At 40.5% G+C, this 20,786-nt stretch overlaps 1 protein-coding gene across 2 annotated transcripts; it reads left to right on the top strand.

Annotated features, from left to right (window-relative positions):
- The first annotated feature begins 356 nt into the window (after positions 1 to 356).
- LOC139408972 (actin-like protein 6A) lies at positions 357 to 17,086 on the top strand. Of its 2 annotated transcripts, none has more exons than XM_071153510.1 (14): positions 357 to 534; positions 1,118 to 1,194; positions 2,154 to 2,328; positions 8,668 to 8,768; positions 9,184 to 9,281; positions 9,631 to 9,725; positions 10,897 to 11,003; positions 11,884 to 11,973; positions 15,392 to 15,453; positions 15,569 to 15,683; positions 15,798 to 15,878; positions 16,038 to 16,133; positions 16,234 to 16,320; positions 16,474 to 17,086. In XM_071153510.1, exons 1-14 carry the CDS (start codon positions 510 to 512, stop codon positions 16,552 to 16,554), a joined length of 1,290 nt encoding a protein of 429 aa, XP_071009611.1. In that variant the 5' UTR covers positions 357 to 509; the 3' UTR covers positions 16,555 to 17,086. The 2 variants fall into 2 exon arrangements, with proteins under 2 accessions (XP_071009611.1, XP_071009610.1); XM_071153509.1 differs by having other exon boundaries at positions 10,897 to 11,018; positions 16,474 to 17,085.
- Positions 17,087 to 20,786: the final 3,700 nt, after the last annotated feature.

Genomic DNA, 20,786 nt, shown 5'->3' with positions numbered 1-20,786 from the left:
AATATTATTTTGATTTATAAATTAATGTCTTTGACATGCATGCGCGCACACACACAAACACAGTTAGTTGCCCTACCAATTGACAGTCAAATAATAAGGCCCATTACACTAAAACAAATGAACAAATATGGACAATTTGACTGGTCATATTTACCATACTATTCTTCAAGTCTCTAACCATTGATATATAGGGACTGAATTGTGCTCAAATTTTACACAATGCCAAACACAGTTAGGTTCACTCTATCAAATTGTATTCCCTGTCATCTGAAACAGTCCCTCTTCCTCTCATAGTAACTTAACTTTGACGTCACGTACAGAGGCGGATTTAGTGGTGCCGTTGAAACGTTTGATTGGATTGCCTGGTAACACCTATATGGCGCCTGTTAGGTTGATTCACGTTTATGAATTTCTTTTGTTGTGATAAAACGTTTAGCTAGCTGACGGGAAATTTTCGTTAATCGTATTATCCGCAAAGTTATATCTGTCTGTTTTTATAATTTGAGAGGATGAGTGGCGGAGTGTATGGAGGCGGTGAGTGTGATTTTGCAGTCAAAATTAAATGAATGAACTCGCCACGTTGTGCCGTAGTTAGCTACCAGTAACTAGCTAACAGTAGTAGGAGACAACTACATACAGCTAGCTTGCTAGCTAGCTAACCTGTTAGTAAGTGATCTGCAGACTGGTGTTATCTTTAACATATAGCTAGCTTAATAGCTAGTTATCAATGACGGGCATAATCATTTATTTTCTCTCATGCACTTCTTACTTTGTGATTTACCGAACATAACTGCCAGCGTGCCTGCCAACAATGACTGAAAGATGCTACTAGCTAACTCGCTAGCTGCATGGCTAACAGCCCTTTGCAGATGAATTACACGCTAACGTTAGCTTGCTTTCTATTTTAGCTAGCTAGTTAGGCTATCTGCAAGTTCTACCAAAACAAGTTTAGATTGCATGCAGTGACTTTTTAAAACGTTCTCTAGCTTTCTTAGTAGAAATGTAACTAACGTTAGTTGTCAAGTGTGGTCAATTAAGCTAGCCTCTAGTCTTGACGTAAGTAAACACATTGCTTACTGTTGTGTCATTTATTCACTTGTGCTTACTCTCTCTGCAGATGAGGTTGGAGCCCTGGTGTTTGACATAGGATCATACACAGTGAGAGCTGGCTATGCTGGAGAAGATTGTCCCAAGGTAAGTGTCCTAGTCTAGTGACCTGATTAACTATGCATCTTCCTCTACATTTTAATTTAGAGAGTATATCAATGTCAGGAAATGAGGACTGTAACCCATGACAGTGAGCATGAATTAGGTTTAGGTAGTCAGTTCCTGTCGTACTTGCTTTTGGGCAATTCCATGGTAACAAAGTGCTGAGACTTGAAGAACAGTCCATCCAAAGTTTGATAACAGAATGGTGTGTTACCAAACTTTGAAACTGCTCTGTTCTTCAAGTAAATATGTTTTTGTAACATTTGATGTGGAAATTGTTAAAAGCAGTCCTTGTGCATTGTTTTAGGATTTAATATTGCAATAATTGTTTTTTTGTTTGAAAAATCTGAGTCTCAGAATCACTGTTGTGGAATTTCCCATTTGCCCAACTCCATTAATAGAAATAACACCTCTGTCATCAGTAGACATGAAGGTGCCACTATCTAGGGGTCTATTCATTAGTGCACACAGTAGTGAAACAGTTGGCAACGGTAAACCATAATCAACAAAAAGTTGTTTCTTATTGGACAAGTTTAGGTTAGTCCCTCCTTGTTTTGGCCGTTTGCTTCCGTTTGGTTCCCAGTGAATACACTATATTGAACTATAGGATAGCCTAACATTACTTCTTAGTCCAAGGACCTTACATGTTCTATTAAGAAGTCTGTTGACCAATCCAAGTAACATAATTTAAAAAAAGTCCCCATCAAAATGAGTTTACGCTAGAGATATGTTTTTTCTGCATAGGCTGCGTCTCAATCCATCTGCCTGTGTCAGTCTTCTACATCTGCGGTGGAAGGCGGCCAGGCTACAGCAGTGTTTGTCAGAACATGAAACGTCCCGAAAATTGGTCTTCTCCCCAAGTATTAGCCTACTTAGACAACCGAGTGCTCCTGCTCCATTCCTCTGAGTTGGCCCATGTTATATACATTTCTTTCTGCACATAGGCTGACTTCCCCACAGTGATCGGCGTGACCCTGGACAGAGAGGATGGCAGCACCCCAATGGAGACAGACGGTGGGGACAAGGGCAAGCAGGGCACCAACTATTTCATCGACACCAACCAGCTGAGGGTGGCCCGCGAGAACATGGAGGTCATGTCACCGCTCAAAAACGGCATGAGTGAGTCTCTCTTCCCCGACTTGATCGTAGGCAATGTGTAAGTTGTATAGACAGCATTCTGCTGTGATGAAATTCAAATCCTCATAAAGTTGGTGGAGCAAATGCTGCTGGTCCTGTGAAGTGGCCCCTAGATAGTATGGTAGGGGGAATGCCAGGCTCAGTGATGCGTTCATCATGTATGACACTGCACAATGTTTTGGGAGAGGATCCTTATCTGGACTGCTCTGTTTGTCTGTGGTCAGTGTTTCCAGAGGCTTCCCCTGTGTATATGCTTTGCCACTATGTTGAAATGATCAGCATTCAACAGTGATTCGAGGTTTATCAAGATGATGGTCTTTGTTAGAAAAGAGAAATGATGGTTGTTCATTGGTCAGACTGGGTTTCTTTCTCACGAACTCTCCATGGTGCTGTTTTGATGCCAGTAAATATAACAGGCTAGCCATCTCAAATGGGAAATAGGAAGTAAATGAAAACGAGGTGTTGTTTTTGTCCACCCCATTTTAAATATTTTTATGAGATTGCCATTTAGGACATTGCTTACATGGTCCTTCAAGCTGTCGATATGGAGGTAATGATGACCTGACTGACGTTAATCTGAATTCAGTACAGGGGAGTTGGACTATTTAGAGAAGTGTGACAGCAATCTTAATTGACGCAGAGGAGTACTATGACACCAGAGACCTCCTTAGAGTGCTGACCTGGATCATTATTCGCACACTTCGCTAAAATTAGCAAAGTTCATCAGTCTTCTTTTTTTTTCTCCAGTATCCGACCCAGCAACAGAGATGAGAGGTAGGCTAATAAAATTCAGTTGTGTGACGAGACGTATGCACTATGCATGCACACCTTAATTATTAAAAAGTACTGGGCCTTATTTGTATTTTACTTGCCCAAAGAGATACAGTGCCTTCAGAAAGTATTCACATCCCTTGACTTATTTAACATTTTGTTGTGTTATAGCCTGAATTTAAAATTCCCCATATTGTCAAAGTGGAATTACAGTGCCTTGCGAAAGTATTCGGCCCCCTTGAACTTTGTGACCTTTTGCCACATTTCAGGCTTCAAACATAAAGATATAAAACTGTATTTTTTTGTGAAGAATCAACAAGTGGGACACAATCATGAAGTGGAACGACATTTATTGGATATTTCAAACTTTTTTAACAAATCAAAAACTGAAAAATTGGGCGTGCAAAATTATTCAGCCCCCTTAAGTTAATACTTTGTAGCGCCACCTTTTGCTGCGATTACAGCTGTAAGTCGCTTGGGGTATGTCTCTATCAGTTTTGCACATCGAGAGACTGAAATGTTTTCCCATTCCTCCTTGCAAAACAGCTCGAGCTCAGTGAGGTTGGATGGAGAGCATTTGTGAACAGCTGTTTTCAGTTCTTTCCACAGATTCTCGATCGGATTCAGGCTGGACTTTGACTTGGCCATTCTAACACCTGGATATGTTTATTTTTGAACCATTCCATTGTAGATTTTGCTTTATGTTTTGGATCATTGTCTTGTTGGACAGTCTCAGGTCTTTTGCAGACTCCATCAGGTTTTCTTCCAGAATGGTCCTGTATTTGGCTCCATCCATCTTCCCATCAATTTTAACCATCTTCCCTGTCCCTGCTGAAGAAAAGCAGGCCCAAACCATGATGCTGCCACCACCATGTTTGACAGTGGGGATGGTGTGTTCAGCTGTGTTGCTTTTACGCCAAACATAACGTTTTGCATTGTTGCCAAAAAGTTCAATTTTGGTTTCATCTGACCAGAGCACCTTCTTCCACATGTTTGGTGTGTCTCCCAGGTGGCTTGCGGCAAACTTTAAACGACACTTTTTATGGATATCTTTAAGAAATGGCTTTCTTCTTGCCACTCTTCCATAAAGGCCAGATTTGTGCAATATATGACTGATTGTTGTCCTATGGACATAGTCTCCCACCTCAGCTGTAGATCTCTGCAGTTCATCCAGAGTGATCATGGGCCTCTTGGCTGCATCTCTGATCAGTCTTCTCCTTGTATGAGCTGAAAGTTTAGAGGGACGGCCAGGTCTTGGTAGATTTGCAGTGGTCTGATACTCCTTCCATTTCAATATTATCGCTTGCACAGTGCTCCTTGGGATGTTTAAAGCTTGGGAAATCTTTTTGTATCCAAATCCGGCTTTAAACTTCTTCACAACAGTATCTCGGACCTGCCTGGTGTGTTCCTTGTTCTTCATGATGCTCTCTGCGCTTTTAACGGACCTCTGAGACTATCACAGTGCAGGTGCATTTATACGGAGACTTGATTACACACAGGTGGATTGTATTTATCATCATTAGTCATTTAGGTCAACATTGGATCATTCAGAGATCCTCACTGAACTTCTGGAGAGAGTTTGCTGCACTGAAAGTAAAGGGGCTGAATAATTTTGCACGCCCAATTTTTCAGTTTTTGATTTGTTAAAAAAGTTTGAAATATCCAATAAATGTCGTTCCACTTCATGATTGTGTCCCACTTGTTGTTGATTCTTCACAAAAAAATACAGTTTTATATCTTTATGTTTGAAGCCTGAAATGTGGCAAAAGGTCGCAAATTTCAAGGGGGCCGAATACTTTCGCAAGGCACTGTATGTTTTGATACATTTTTTTTATTAATGAAAAGCAGGAACATCTTGAGTCAATAAGTATTCAACCCCTTTGTTATGGCAAGCCTAAATAAGTTCAGGATTAGAAATGTACATTTTATATTTTAAAAAAGTCATAATAAGTTGCATGGCCTCACTCGGTGTGTAGTAATAGTATTTAACATGATTTTTGAATGACTATCACATAATTATCTGTAAGGTCCCTCAGTCAAACAGTGAATTTCAAACACCGATTCAACCACAAAGACCAGGGAGATTTTCCAATGCGTCACAAAGAAAGGCAGCTATTGTTAGATGGGTATTTAAAAAAAAAAAAAAAAAAAAAATATATATATATATATAAATAAATTAAAGGCAGACATTGAATACCCATTTGAGCATGGTGAAGTCATTAATTACACTTTGGATGGTGTATCAATACACCCAGTCACTACAAAGATACAGATGACCTTCCTAACTCAGTTGCCGGAGAAAAAGGAAGCCGCATTCAGGGATTTCTCCGTGAGGCTAATGGTGACTTTAAAACAGTTATCAGTTTAATGGCTGGGATAGGAGAAAACTGAGGATGAATCAACAACATTGTAGTTACTCCACAATACTAACCTAATTGACAGTTAAAGAAGGAAGCCTGTATAGAATAAAACATATTCCAAAACATTCATCCTCTTTGCAATAAGTCACTAAAGTAATACTGCAAAAAATGTGGCAAAGCAATTCACTTTTTGTCCTGAATACAAAGTGTTATGTTTGGGGCAAATCCAATACAACACATTACTAAGTACCACTCTCCATATTTTCAAGCACAATGGTGGCTGCATCATGTTATGGGTATGCTTGTAAACGTTAAGGACTGAGGAGTTTTTCAGGATAAAAAAATGAATGTAATCCTAGAGGAAAATCTGATTGTCTGCTTCCACCAGACACTGGGAGATGAATTCAGCAGTACAATAACCTAAAACACAAGACCAAATATACACTGGAGTTGCTTACCGATGAAGAAAGTGAATGTTCCTCAGTGGCCGAGTTACCGTTTTGATTTAAATCTACTTGAAATTCTTTGGCAAAGACCTGAAAATGGTTGTTTAGCAATGATCAACAACCAAGTTGACTGAGCTTGAAGAATTTTGAAAATAATAATTGGCAAATGTTGCACAATCCAGGTGTGGAAAGCTCTTCGAGTCTTACCCAGAAAAACTCACAACCATTATTGCTGCCCAAGGTGTTTCTACAAAGTATTGAGTGTAAATTAAATATTTCTATATTTCTATTTTCAATAAATTAGCTAATATTTGCTAAAAACATGTTTTTACTTTGTCATTATTGGGTATTGTGTGTAGATGGGTGAACAAAGTGACCGATGGTGGGGTTATGGTATGGGCAGGCATAAGCTACCGACAACGAACACATTTTATCAATGGTAATTTGAATGCACAGAGATACGGTGATGAGATCCTGAGTACCATGGCCATGCTATTCATCTGCTGCCATCACCTCATGTTTCAGAATGATAATGCACTCCCCCATGTCGCAAGGATCTGTACACAATTCCTGGATGCTGAAATTGTCCCAGTTCTTCCATGGCCTGCATACTCACCAGACATGTCACTCATTGAGCATATTTGGGATGCTCTGGATCGACGTGTACGACTGCGTGTTCCAGTTCCTGACAATATCAAGCAAACTTTGCAATATCAACTATATGCAAAGGAGATGTGTCGCACTGCATGAAAATGGTGGTCACACCAGAAACAGACTTGTTTTCTGATCCACACCCCTAACTCTTTTTTTTTTTTTTTTTTTTAAGTATCTGTGACCAAAACATGCAAATCTGTATTCCCAGTTGACTGTGTTCCTTATGGAACTGTAACTCAGTAAAATCTTAAATTGTTGCATGTTGCGTTTTATATATTTGTACTGTGTTCGTGATAGTAAACCCAGGAATTGAAACAAATTATTTTCCCATCGTTTCATTCATAACATAACTATTTTTTGTGTTGTTGTTATGACCAGAAAAATAAAGTTCTGAACCGGTTCGTATCAAAAAAGTATTGGTTTATAGTCATTCCTTTTTTATATACAATTATTATAATTTGTATAATTTTTGTTGTACTTTTAACCCTTTTTCTCCCCAATTCTGAGATATCCAAAATCACAAAAGTCCCCTACGGACTCGAGAGGCGAAGGTCGAGAGCCATGCGTCCTCCTAAACACGCCCTGTCAAGCCACACTACTTCTTTACACACTGCTTGCTTAACCTGGAAGGCAGCTGCACTAATGTGTCAGAGAAAACACCGTCCAGCTGCCAACTGAAGTCAGCTTGTAGGCGCCCGGCCCGCCACAAGGAGTCACTAGAGCGGGATTGGACTAGGGAATCCCAGCCAAAACCTCCCTTAACCCGAACTACGCTAAACTAATTGTGCACCGCCTCATGGGTCTCACAGTCACGGCCGGCTGTGACACAGCCTGGGATCAAACCAGGGTCTGTAGTAACGCCTCAAGCACTGATGCAGTGCCTTAAACCGCTGCGCCTCTCGGGAGGCCCATATCGCTCCTCTGTTAGTTTTTAAAACTCAATCTTTTTTTTTGTTCATTTAGCTCGACATTAAATTACTTCACCAATCAGTGCAGATAGAGCAGCTTGTTATAGAGCAGGTAAACTATTTCATCTTTATAGGAAAGCCGTGAAGAGCAAATTGTCTTCTGCCATAAAAGCATGGTTTAATCATAATGAAAAACAAACGTACACACTGTGCACTGTGCTGCCAGTCACCATGGACAGACAAGTCTTTGAACTTCAGAGACTTGTCTTAACGTTGGACCAGAGCAAACTTTAGCTAGTTAGCTTGTGTGTGCAGAGCAGCACTAGAATTAAAAACACTTCTTACCTTTTTGTGGTTAATTAATCCAATGTGAAACGTGATAGCCCAACTAAAGTTATAATTAAAAGTTTATCCATTCTTCTACATCATCAGTAGGCTACTGCAACCTAGGCTTTGGAGGAAGAGGGGCAGGTACCCTACACCCACCGGCAAAGATTTCCAGCTGGCAGGCAGACACTGGAATATGTTTCTAAGTGACCGAGTAAGGACTTTGCATGGACGTTTTTGTTGTGATTTTTGTGGGACTGGAATAAAATGCCCGGAACAAAAAAAAAGTTCACCTTCGTTCTGATTCTGTTGCTTGAATAATTTAGTTTTCAGTTCTGTTCCCTGAACCAGTTCCAACGCCTGACTAAACCTGGCATCGTAGTCAAAATTCTGCTATCGTGACAACTCTTAACTGCAAGTAACGCACTAATTAGCAAGGAATATCAACGAATGTGCACACATGCTTTGATCTCAAAAGCGCACAACTGGGGATGATTGAAAGCCCTCTCCTGCCTGTCAATGCAATACAATCCTACTCGATGTGCTCTGCAGAATTTGGGAAAACAGCAATACATTGCATCCATAGAACAATGATCAAATTCTGATTGGAGTAATTGTTTGATATTGCGATTTGTGTGTTGTTGTTTTTTTCATGTCCATTCAGACAACTCAAATCTATACTCTTATTGTCCGACTATTTTTTTGTGTTAATGTCGAGCCCGGTCTATTATTATTTTTTATACAAGGAAAACTATCTTGGCCCACCCTGTTGATTTTCTTGTGCCAATTTTCCACTGGTTACCAGTGACATCCTCTTACTCATTCATTTGCATTTTTGTTTTCTTATCTGTGAAGTCGAGGACTGGGACAGCTTCCAGGCCATCCTAGACCACACCTACAAGATGCACTTCAAGTCGGAACCCAGCATGCATCCTGTACTCATGTCAGAAGCCTCGGTGAGTAGGCCTCACCTTCAGTTTGGAATGTTTTCACACCCCCCCCGTAATAGTGCATTGGTTTTGTGATAACATCATTCAGTATGGAATGAGCCCCATGTAAGTTGAAATGACAGTGAACACCAACTGCCACTCGTGCCATCAATGTCCAAAGGGGCTCACCTGATTTTGAATCACAACAAACCACTATGGAATTACTATACTGTGATATAGTACTGTGATATATGGTATTAAGTATATATGGTGTCCTGCTGGTTTAGGCACCAAATTAAGAAAACACTCTGAAACAGAAGGTACTATCTATATTTGTTCAGTAAGAAACGCTAGTTCACGTTTTCAGTTGAAAAACATTTTGCTATGGTGTGCCCTAATGAACACAGCACTGTTTTCCCTTCTTTCTCTCATCTCTGTGCAGTGGAACACACGAGCCAAGCGGGAGAAGCTAACCGAGCTAATGTTTGAGCATTACAACATTCCCGCCTTCTTCCTGTGTAAAACGGCAGTGCTGTCTTCGTATCCTTAAGCCATCCAGGCTTGCAGAGTAGATTGACATGAAATGGGGGTGTTGTTGGAAGGTTTAAGTGGTGGATTGGTGGTGTTACTGTAATAAAACACTAGTCAAATTTGATTCAGCTGCTGTTTAATAATGACCCCCAACATCTCCTGAACAGTTTTGTTTTTCTATTCCTTTTATTTAACCTTTATTTATCCAGGTTTGTCTCATTGAGAACTTCTCTCATCCAAAGTAGATTTGTATTTTGCCATTAGCTATTGCTCGTGTGACTTTGACACAAGGGTTTGGGCTAAAATACATTTTGATCTCTGTGGAAATGTGCCTTTTCCTTAACTCTGAGTGCCTGAGCTTTGCCAATGGACGATCCACAGGGTTGGTGTTAGACAGCGGAGCCACACACACAACAGCCATTCCAGTGCATGACGGTTACGTGCTTCAGCAAGGTAAATTGTCACTTCTTCGACCACCCTCTCTTCCTATTTTGGTTTGTGGTTTTTACTTTTCATGGGCCATGTCCACACATTTGTCTAATAAAGGAATGATAAACTCTTACCCTTATGAGTTAAATGCAACAACAATCTTTTTGGACACACTTGACCAGAAATGTCATCCATCCACATTGAAGCCATTGTGTCTCATGATGTGGGTATAATTGAATTAATATAGATACAGATTTGGTTTTGAATACCAAGCTTGTGGAAACCCCAAAAATCTATTAACTGGGTAACACTTCTGTCCCTCCCTACAACAAATTGAACCCCCATAGAAAGTATGGTAGCAGTAAGATTAAGTAAAGAGACGGAGGAAAGAGGTTTGACATTGCATCCACCTCCAAATCATCCCCTTACAGTAAAGATACATATTTTTTTATTTTATTAGGTTATAGCAACCATCTTGGCAAAGAGTCAAGGGCTAGGCTTTCTGCAGTGAGGCCATTTGAGTCAGAGCTGCATTGAAATTCAAGACTGAGGAGAATGGCACAAGGAGTCCAGGCTGGCATATTAATTAGGGGATTGTGTTACCCAGAAATCAATAAAGCCTTTTTAGTTGATATAACATGAGGGAATGTTAATTCGGAAAAGGAGTATTAGGTTAGGGTCATTAGAGGACAAACATGAGGACACGATGCCTCCGTTCACAATGGTGCTAAGTCATTCAGTTTTCTTGGCCTGTGTATATGTCATAGATGTTATAAGCCATCCTAGCTGGTGTATACACTGAGTGTACAATGACTCCAATGCTTCCCACAGTTGTAAAGTTCTCTGGGTGTCCTTTGGGTGGTGGACCGTTCTTGATACACACACACAGGATAATGTTGAGCGTGAAAACCCCAGCAAAAAGCATACATTCACTTAAATCAGTGTAGATTAAGAGGTGACCACCAATATAGGATCATAGTTTTCACTTGGCCAGTCTGTCATGGATAGAGCAGGTGTTCATAATGTTTTGTGGACTGAGTGTATGTTCCAATGATAGGAAAATAAAATGATAGATGATACAGCATTTATTTTGTCTAAATATGTGTTTTGGACATGACGACAAATGAAAATGATGCTGTCTTCAATATCCTTTCCCCAAAACAATCAGTGACACCTTTTTGGTATTTTGTTTCAGGCATTGTCAAGTCTCCCCTTGCTGGGGATTTTATGAGCATGCAATGTAGAGAGCTATTTCAAGAGTTAAATGTTGAAATAGTCCCTCCTTACATGATTGCCTCAAAGGTGAGACCTGCTAAAGTAAGTCAAAACTACTCATTTCAGAGATTCCACATCTCACTTTTTTTTGGTGCTATTCCTCAAGTTACGGTGGTGGGGTGGTGTAAGTACTTAGATATTTAAAAAATATATTTACATATTCATGTTGTCTCATGGATTTCCCTTCATCCGCTCGACGTTTCATTAGTCACTTGGGTCTGTTTGGGTATCTGCATGTAATATTAAGGCTGTCTAATGTAATGATTGACCAATAACAATTAATACAAGTGATGCTCTAACTCAGGTCTTTGGTTCCCATACACTGCGTGCATGAACATCTACTTGACATAGACAAAATTTGTTTGATCAACTCCATACCAAAAGCCCTACATTGGTTTAGTGGTCTAGTTAATTGGAATTCCCTTGTCATTCTCTATTGTCTTGTACTTGCATTAGCATGAATTTAAATGAGCATGTCACACAGCATGCTTGAAAAAGTCAATCTACAAAACCTAAAGCGATATCCATAATTTAATAAGCACTAGGGGAAAGAAACATGATAGGAACCCGACTTCACAGGAATCCCATTCATCCTTCATATTTTGATTTCTCATACCACAAAATGTGACATTCTTCATTGTCCTGTGATTGTCTTCGCCCGTCACACTCTGAGATGCGATTTCTCTGAATTTATCAGGAATTCCTCATATTCCTGACATCAAGACTTGGTAGCCTTTTATCCCTGGCTCTGTATTATTACTCTCTCTTACGCCTGGTCCCAGATCTGTTTGTGCTGTCTCGCCAACTCCTATGGTCATTTCCATAAACAGCACAAACAGATCTGGGACCAGGGTACTTCTCTTTCATTGAGATGGCACACTGCTAATCTTAGCGTTTCTCATTGTAGGATGCAGTACGTGAAGGAGCCCCAGCAAGCTGGAAGAAGAAGGAGAAACTACCCCAAGTCACCCGTTCCTGGCACAACTACATGTGTAATGTAAGTAGTTATGTGTGCTATCATAAACAGAATGTCATAAACAGTCCTAGGTGTCACCGAATCATATGGATCATAGACGTGATATAAACCTGTCTTCATCATTTACATTTTCTTTAGTGAATTTTCATTACTGCTACAGGGCTCGTGAGTTAACACTTGTCCTCTTGTTGGAGAAGAATATAGATTTACTTTGTCTGTATGGACAAGAAGGGGTGGGGGAAATCACAGTAGGCCTATCAAATCAAATCAAATTTATTTATATAGCCCTTCGTACATCAGCTGATATCTCAAAGTGCTGTACAGAAACCCAGCCTAAAACCCCAAACAGCAAGCAATGCAGGTGTAGAAGCACGGTGGCTAGGAAAAACTCCCTAGAAAGGCCAAAACCTAGGAAGAAACCTAGAGAGGAACCAGGCTATGTGGGGTGGCCAGTCCTCTTCTGGCTGTGCCGGGTGGAGATTATAACAAAACATGGTCAAGATGTTCAAATGTTCATAGATGACCAGCATGGTCGAATAATAATAATAATAAGGCAGAATAGTTGAAACTGGAGCAGCAGCACAGTCAGGTGGACTGGGGACAGCAAGGAGTCATCATGTCATGTATTCCTGGGGCATGGTCCTAGGGCTCAGGTCCTCCGAGAGAGAGAAAGAAAGAGAGAATTAGAGAGAGCATATGTGGGATGGCCAGTCCTCTTCTGGCTGTGCCGGGTGGAGATTATAACAGAACATGGCCAAGATGTTCAAATGTTCATAAATGACCAGCATGGTCGAATAATAATAAGGCAGAACAGTTGAAACTAATTGTTCAAACAATTACTCCGATCAGAATTGGATCAGAGGCCAACATTGGAATAATATTCAAATCACATTTTCATGTACATAAACAATAAAACCTAGCTACATGTCAAAGTGTAGGGGATTTATTATTACAGTGCCTTTGGAAAATATTCTCAACCCTTTGACTTTTTCCAAAATGTTTTGTTACAATGTAGGATTAAAATGGATTTAAAGGGCAAAAAAATAAAATACCAATGAAAAAACGCTTACATAAGTATTCAACCCCCTGAGTCAACGTGTTAAAATCACCTTTGGCAGCGATTACAGCTGTGAGTCTTTCTGGGTAAGTCTCTAAGAACTTTGAACACCTCGATTGTACAATATTTACACATTATTCTTTTAAAACATTTCAAGCTCTGTCATGTTGGTTGTTGATCATTGCTAGACAGCCATTTTCAATTCTTGTCATAGATTTTCAAGCTGATTTAGGTCAAAACTGTAACTAGGCCACTCAGGAACACTCAATGTCGTCTTTGGTAAGCAACCCCAGTGTATATTTGGCTCTGTGATTAAGTTTATTTTGTTAGCTAATCCAAGTGTATCATTTTAAAAGGCTAATTGATCATTAGAAAACCCTTTTGCAGTTATATTAGCACAGCTGAAAACTGTTGTTCTGATTAAAGAAGCAAAAAAATGGCCTTTAGAGTAGTTGAGTATCTGGAGCATAAGCATTTGTTGGTTCGATCACAGGCTCAAAATGGCCAGAAACAAAGAACTTTCTTCTGACACTCGTCAGTCTTATTCTTGTTCTGAGACATGAAGGCTATTCCATGCGAGAAATTGCCAAGAAACTGAAGATCTCGTACAGGCCACTCCAGGATGCTGGCCTTCTAGGCAGAGTTGCAAAGAAAAATGCATATCTCAGACTGGCCAATAAAAGAAAAGATGGGCAAAAGAACAGACACTGGACAGAGGGACTCTGCTTAGAAGGCCAGCATCCCGGAGGCGACTCTTCACTATTGACGTTGAGACTGGTATTTTGCAGGTACTATTTAATGAAGCTACCAGTTGAGGACTCGTGAGGTGTCTGTTTCTCAAACTAGACACTAATGTACAGGTGGACCTCTTGCTCAGTGCACCGGGGCCTCCCACCCCCTTTCTATTCTGGTTAGAGCCAGATTGCACTGTTCTGTAATGGGAGTAGTACACAGCGTTGTACGAGATCTTCAGTTTCTTGGCAATTTCTGGCATGGAATAGCCTTCATTTCTCAAAACAAGAATAGACTGACGAGTTTCAGAAGAAAGTTATTCGTTTCTGGCCATTTTGACCCAGCTACAATAGTCATTTACAACATCAATTTGATGTTATTTTAATGGGCAAAAAATGTGCTTTCCTTTCAAAAACAAGGATATTTCTATGTGACCCCAAACTTTTGAACTGTAGTGTATATATTTTTCGATTACCCATCTACCAACCAATAGGTGCCCTTTGCAAGGCATTACAAAACCTCCCTGGTCTTTGTGGTTGAATCTGTGTTTGAAATGCACTGCTCTACTGAGGGACCCTACAGATAATTGTATGTGTGGGTTACAAAGAAGAGGTAGTCATTCAAAAATCATGTTTAACACTATTGCACAGAGTACATCCTTGCCACTTATTATCTTACTTCTTAAGCAAAAAAAATGTACGACTGAACTTATTTAGGCTTGCCATAAGAGGTTGAATAGTTATTGACTCAAGACATTTCAGCTTTTCAATTTTGTATTAATTTTCAAAAGTAAATAATCTAAAACATAATGTCAAAGTGGAATTATGTTATTGTGTTTAGGTCAGTGACATAAAATCTCAATTGAATCCTTTTTAAATTCATGCTGTAACACAACAAAATGTGGAATAAGTCACAGGGGTGTGAATACTTTCTGAAGGCCCTGTAAGTGCGTATGGCCTACAGGCTCATGTCTAAACTGATGCCGACACGAGCGAGGCGCCAGAAAATGTAGGCAAACTTTAATGAGACTTTCTAATTACATAAATATACGCTCAATGCCAGTCATTTTTTGACAAACATAATGAAGGAAAATTAACATTAACATCTAAAGGCTTGTTTCTGTCGATGTACTCGAGGCATTTTCAGTTCATTTAGATAAAATAGTGCCTGTTTGCACATCACCCACCTTGAGTCTGTGCATAGGTGGTCAGCATTTGGAAACTATTTAACCATAAATGTTATTGTTTAAAACCTGAACGTTTTATGTAATTTTATGAATCGTGTCTCACCTTGTTTTAAAGTAACCTAGCCTAACCAAAAATACGACCATGAAAATGTTGAGAATTATTTAAAACACTTTGTCATTGAAACCATCATTTCTCTTATGTTCTATTCATTTGCAAATCAACTCTATTCATTTTCAAATCAACAATCAGTCAAAGGCCATAATCCGAGTCATATTACCCATGCTCTTTGATGCATCTTTAGATCGCCCCTCTTAATTTATAACAGATCTTTTTTGGGGGGGGGGGGGGGGATAAGTGAATTGAGCTTTTGGACAAGTAAAAAAAATCTGTCCTACAAGTGGCTAAAAAAGTTAATGTCAAGCCCTGCTGCTTGAGTATTTGATGTTTTTTGCCTTGTCTCCAGACTGTGATCCAGGATTTCCAGGCCTCCGTGCTGCAGGTCTCAGACTCACCGTACGATGAACAGTAAGTCCACCATAATCTACTCCATTCAAACATTTCACAATAACCACCGCAGAATAGTTCCGTCCCTTAAAGGGTTATTTCTCATTGTTTTGAAATGTATTCCTCTCTCCCACAGAGTTGCAGCCCAGATGCCCACAGTTCACTACGAGCTGCCCAATGGATACAACTGTGACTTTGGGGCAGAGAGGCTGAAGATTCCAGAGGGCCTTTTCGACCCTTCCAATGCCAAGGTAAGAATCGTGATTGTCAAAAAGCCTTAATCATCCTATGTGACCGGACCTGTCTGAAATGTGGTGTTCAGAATGTTCAGTGTTCTAACCGTCTGTTTCGGTTCTCCTCCACAGGGTCTGTCTGGCAACACCATGTTGGGAGTCGGCCACGTGGTGACCACCAGTGTGGGAATGTGTGACATTGATATTCGGCCGGTAGGTGCCTACATTCAAGACCTATGTATTTTGAGAGTGACACTTGGTATGTTTATGTTATTCAGAATGACATGTTAAAGCAAGGTTGAGGCCAGTTGACCTTTTTCCCCCACTTGAATGAAGAGGTTCTACAGAACTGACTTTTGATCTTTGTCCCAGGGTCTTTATGGTAGTGTGGTGGTCACCGGCGGCAACACACTCATCTCTGGCTTCACGGACCGTCTCACCAGAGAACTCTCTCAGAAGACCCCCCCTGTGAGTGCTACACTAAACTATTTCTCAATGACTTACTTCATCCATTTGTGGTACTCTTAAGGTTAGTAATCATGGTGCCCGTCTTCTCTCCTCTGTTCAGAGCATGAGGCTGAAGTTGATAGCCAACAACACAACGGTGGAGCGCAGGTTCAGTGCCTGGATAGGAGGCTCAATCCTGGCATCACTAGTGAGTTCACTTCCATATACTTTTACTGTATTGCAACGCTTCTGGTCTCTAGCTCACTATGATTTGTGTGTTTGCCAGATTTTTTAAAAACATTTTTTATTATAACATGATATTACTTTGACCTAATAAGTGTCATGTTTTCTTTTACCCTAGGGAACTTTCCAGCAAATGTGGATCTCGAAACAAGAGTACGAGGAGGGCGGTAAGCAGTGTGTGGACAGAAAGTGCCCTTGATTGACCGCCAACGATGTTCTGCTGCCTCCAGAACTCCCAACAACGTGTCTAGTTTAACATTTTAATGTGGACTCCGGAACACCCAAGGACGGTTGCTGTTTTTGACAATTAAAAAAAAAATAAAAAAAAACTGATTAGTCTTGTCTTTTTTATAATTTTATGTAGAAAACATTGACTATAACAAACCGTGTCACATTGCTATGAAGAGGGTAGGGGAGGCTAAGTTCCTTTTTGATTCCACATCATTTTCAGTATATTTAATAAGAGGACTGATATTTTGATATCAATCCTCTTGACAGGTAAGAAACACTTGGGCAGTGTTAGTGGATATGCATTATCTAATGTGGTGTCAGGTGAATGTCATTTGTCTTTAAACCTTTCCATTTTGGGGTAGTGAATTAGCTTCTCTAATGATGCCATGATGCTGGACAAGACAATTATTCCCTGCAAATGAAATTTGTATTTAATTTCACTCATGTTTATATTTGATTGGCTATTTGCTGTCTTGAAAATAAAAGGAATATTTGTTAAGTGATTTTCTTGAATTCTGTTTTGACACTTGCAACTAATTTGACGCACTTGTGTACATTCACTTTATTTACATTTTTCAGCAGAACAGATGCATAATTTTACAACTTCTCATCTGCTTAAATTATTTCACAGGTTGTGGTTAGTCACCACACAACCCCCAACTAAAATGCAAATGAATGGCAACAAAAAATAATGCGATGTCATTTAATGAGGAAAATAATTTGATTTGAAGCCTCTCTGGAGCCAAGGAGCTGAGAATGTTTCATTGACTCTGCAAAGAAAGAGATTCTAGTATGGGTGAGTACAGTATGTCATATGCAGTAGTTCAGAGGAGAGTACAATGTTTTTCTGAATGAACTAATTAAATGGTTAAAGGATAATATCTTAGTCTTGACTGAGCAGCAGCCTAAGCAACAGTAGGACTAACCTGTAAAGTACACATTCATGTAAGTTCAGAGGCTCTCTATGGACAAAGACTTGAGGTCTTTGTCAACTTTCTTGAAACCCTGTTTGGTAGGAAAAGGCACATAACCTGGCAGTGTGATGCCAGGAAAACAATCCCTCAATGTTAGTAAGAGCGTGAACTACAGGGAACGGGGAGTGAGCACACCCTCATCCACGTCGACTGGGCTGTCACTAAGAACTTAACATGGTCCACACATACTCGTACAGTCGTGAAGAGGGCACGACAGTACCTCTTCCCCCTCAGGAAGCTGAAAAGATTTGGCATGGGCCCTCAGATCCTCAAAGTTATACAGCTGCACCATTGAGATCATCTTGAATGGCTGCAACACTGCTTGGTATGGCAACTGCACTGCCCTCGACCGCAAAGCCCTACAGAGGGGGGTGCGGACGGTCCAGTACATCCCAAATAATGGCCTGCCTAGCCGGATGTGGAGGTCCTGGGCTGCCGTGGTTACATGTTGTCTGCGGTTGTGAGGCCGGTTAGGTATACTGCCAAATTGTCTAAAACTACTTTAGAGGCGGCTTAAAGTAGCACTCCCTCAACTTGAGACATCTGTTGTGGCATTGTGTTGTGAGACAACTGCATATCATAGAATGGCCTTTTATTGTCCACAGCACAAGGTTCACCTGTGTAATATGTCACACCTGTCATGTGGATGACTTGGCATAGGATAAATGCACATTAACAGGGATATAAACACATCTGTGCACAAAATTTGAGCGAAATTAGCTTTTTGGTCGTATTACATTGTTTATTTCAGCTCATGAACATTAGGTCAAGAAACACTACATGCAGCTAGACCATGTTGACTAGCTGCATCACCGCCTGGTATGGCAACTGCACCGCCCTCGACCACAAAGTGCTTCAGAGGGTGGTGCGGACAGCCCAGTACATCAGGCGGTGTCAAAGGAAGGCCTGAACATTTTCTTTAAAGACTTCCAAGCCATAGACTGTTCTCTCTACTACCGTCTGGCAAGCGATACCGGAGCATTGGGTCTCGGACCAACAGGGTCGGAGACAGTTTCTATCCCCAAGCCATAAGATTGCTAAATAGTTAATCAAATGGTTACCCAGACTATCTGTATTGACACTATTTTGCACTGACTATGCACACTCAAAAGACTCTACCCACACGCTGACACTCACACAAACCGACACACACGTACATACACTACAGTACATGCACACACACACGTATACTGATGCCACACACACACACACACACACACACACACACACACACGTTCACACTCATCATATATACGCTGCTGCTGTGTTCCTTTCCCCATTTCAGCCTTGAAAGTATGGAGTCAGAAGCACTTTTGGCTGCTGCCAATGTTAGGACCTTTGGCTATCTTATCCTATCCGAAAATGTGAATGGTCCTAGTGGAAATTCTTCATCTCAATTTTCTAACTGTGGATTGGAGGTCCCACCCCAGCAGCTTGACTTTGTTCGAAAAAGGTGCAGGAAGTAAGTCCTCTGTGTGAAGCAAGTCCTCAAATGATCGTGTTTCTTACAATTGGGCAGTCACTCTGAGCAGGTAACTCAGTGGGGATGGGAGTACCAGGTAAAGCAAAGTCCCATTCTGACTGTCTTGATTTTGAAAGTAAGTGTTAGAGAGATGGAGGAGCCTGAAGCAGAGGGCATTAGTTAATTTGAGCTGTCAGTACTCCGACATCGATCCGTGCTAATATTAGTGGTTGTTCAGATCTTTTCGGAGGACTTGATCTTAAGTAATAATTCATGCGGAATGTCCACACAGTTATCTTTTGCATAAGGTATAATAACACTGCTTCGGTTGACCCCAAGATGGCCGAGACTAGCTCTTTGTGATGCAGAACTGCTTTAAAAGATTTTGATTTGCAGATATTTTCTGAGGAACTCCTTAATCTTAAATTGCGGACTGTGATGGATGTTACAAGCAAAAAAAGACCAGATCCTTTTCTCAGAAATCTGTCCAGTGGTGAGCTGGAAGGTGCCAGACACCATATCAGATGATTGGATGGTCTGGGTGAGCTCCTGCAGGTCTTTCACCATGGTTTGTATAATATCAGTAGAGGTGGTGGATGTACAGTAGATAAACAATAATTTTTATATATTTTTTTAAACTTAATATATACAGGTTTTTTCTCATTGAGATATCTTTTTTCAAGAGAGACCTGGTCCAATAGCAGCAGGGGGAACACCGTTTCAGACCAAACAACTTACATACACTAGCACAACATTAAACAAAACCATAGACACACATACAGTACAACAATTACATATTACGTTTAACAAAATGTCATGACAAAAAAACTGCTGTCCTAAAGACTATTACACTCTTCTATGACATTTACATCGATCAAGTGTTTAAACTTCACCAACGTGACTAGATCATCACATTTCTTAATGTTCAGGAAAGAATTCCAGGACAACGGAGCAGAATAACTAAAACCACGTGTTTGTTGGGGATCTTGACAAGGAGATGTTCATCAGCTGAGACCGAACCCCACTTACAAACACGTTGACCTCAAGGAACACATCAGATTATAATTAATTTGATATCTTGTCCTCACATGAGGTCAAGATTGTTGAAATGGCTTTTGGCGCTATTGGTCAGAAGAGCCTCGTCTGTTTCTGTTTCAGAAGTTTTGAACTCTTGCTGACACCTGTGTAGCGCCACTTCATGGTTCAAACTGGGCAGGACAGGCACACTCTTACTAGCTTGTCTCAAGTCCTGGCTTGTCAAACAAAGGTACTCCTCAGTCCCAAGAAATTTGAGTCCTCTGGCTGGACATTCTGCTCTGCATGTCTGACCTCTTCCGGTGAAGGGTGAAGTCCTTTGTCTTTTTTGATGCTGTTATATAAACCAGTGGAACCGACCAGATCCCGCTCTCTAACTTTTGTGCATTTTCCAAGAGGTCAGGGTCTCTCGACTCTACTTCAATATGATGATTATTACTGTATATCAATATTTGCGAATAAAGGCGTTTCCACCGTCAGTTCATGCATAATACATTTTACAGACACAAAAAGATCCCACCTGGTCTAGCATATTTTGTTTTGACAACCTTTCGAACGTTTATCAACAAATGAGCTGTTTCCATCAAGCCTGTCGTGAATTTGTTTTTATCCTACATGTACATTACTTGCATAAAAAGGTTGGATGGAAACCTGGTCAGTAACACACTTGTGGAACACCTGCAGAACATGGTACAACCTTCTGAGGTAAACTTGTGAGTCACGCAATGA

The sequence above is a fragment of the Oncorhynchus clarkii genome, chromosome 5 (assembly GCF_045791955.1).
Source record: "Oncorhynchus clarkii lewisi isolate Uvic-CL-2024 chromosome 5, UVic_Ocla_1.0, whole genome shotgun sequence".
In the NCBI taxonomy this organism is placed as follows: Eukaryota; Metazoa; Chordata; class Actinopteri; order Salmoniformes; family Salmonidae; genus Oncorhynchus; species Oncorhynchus clarkii.
The sequence above is the reverse complement of the archived record's forward strand: the minus strand, read 5'-3'. Positions and strand labels throughout refer to the sequence as shown.

What these genes read in the sequence shown, in the direction of transcription:
- LOC139408972 (XM_071153509.1), top strand. Translation starts at nt 510, where the DNA reads ATGAGTGGCGGAGTGTATGGAGGCG. An exon ending in TGGCGGAGTGTATGGAGGCG is followed by an intron (nt 535 to 1,117) that starts GTGAGTGTGATT and finishes CTCTCTCTGCAG; the next exon opens with ATGAGGTTGGAGCCCTGGTG. An exon ending in GCTCAATCCTGGCATCACTA is followed by an intron (nt 16,321 to 16,473) that starts GTGAGTTCACTT and finishes CTTTTACCCTAG; the next exon opens with GGAACTTTCCAGCAAATGTG.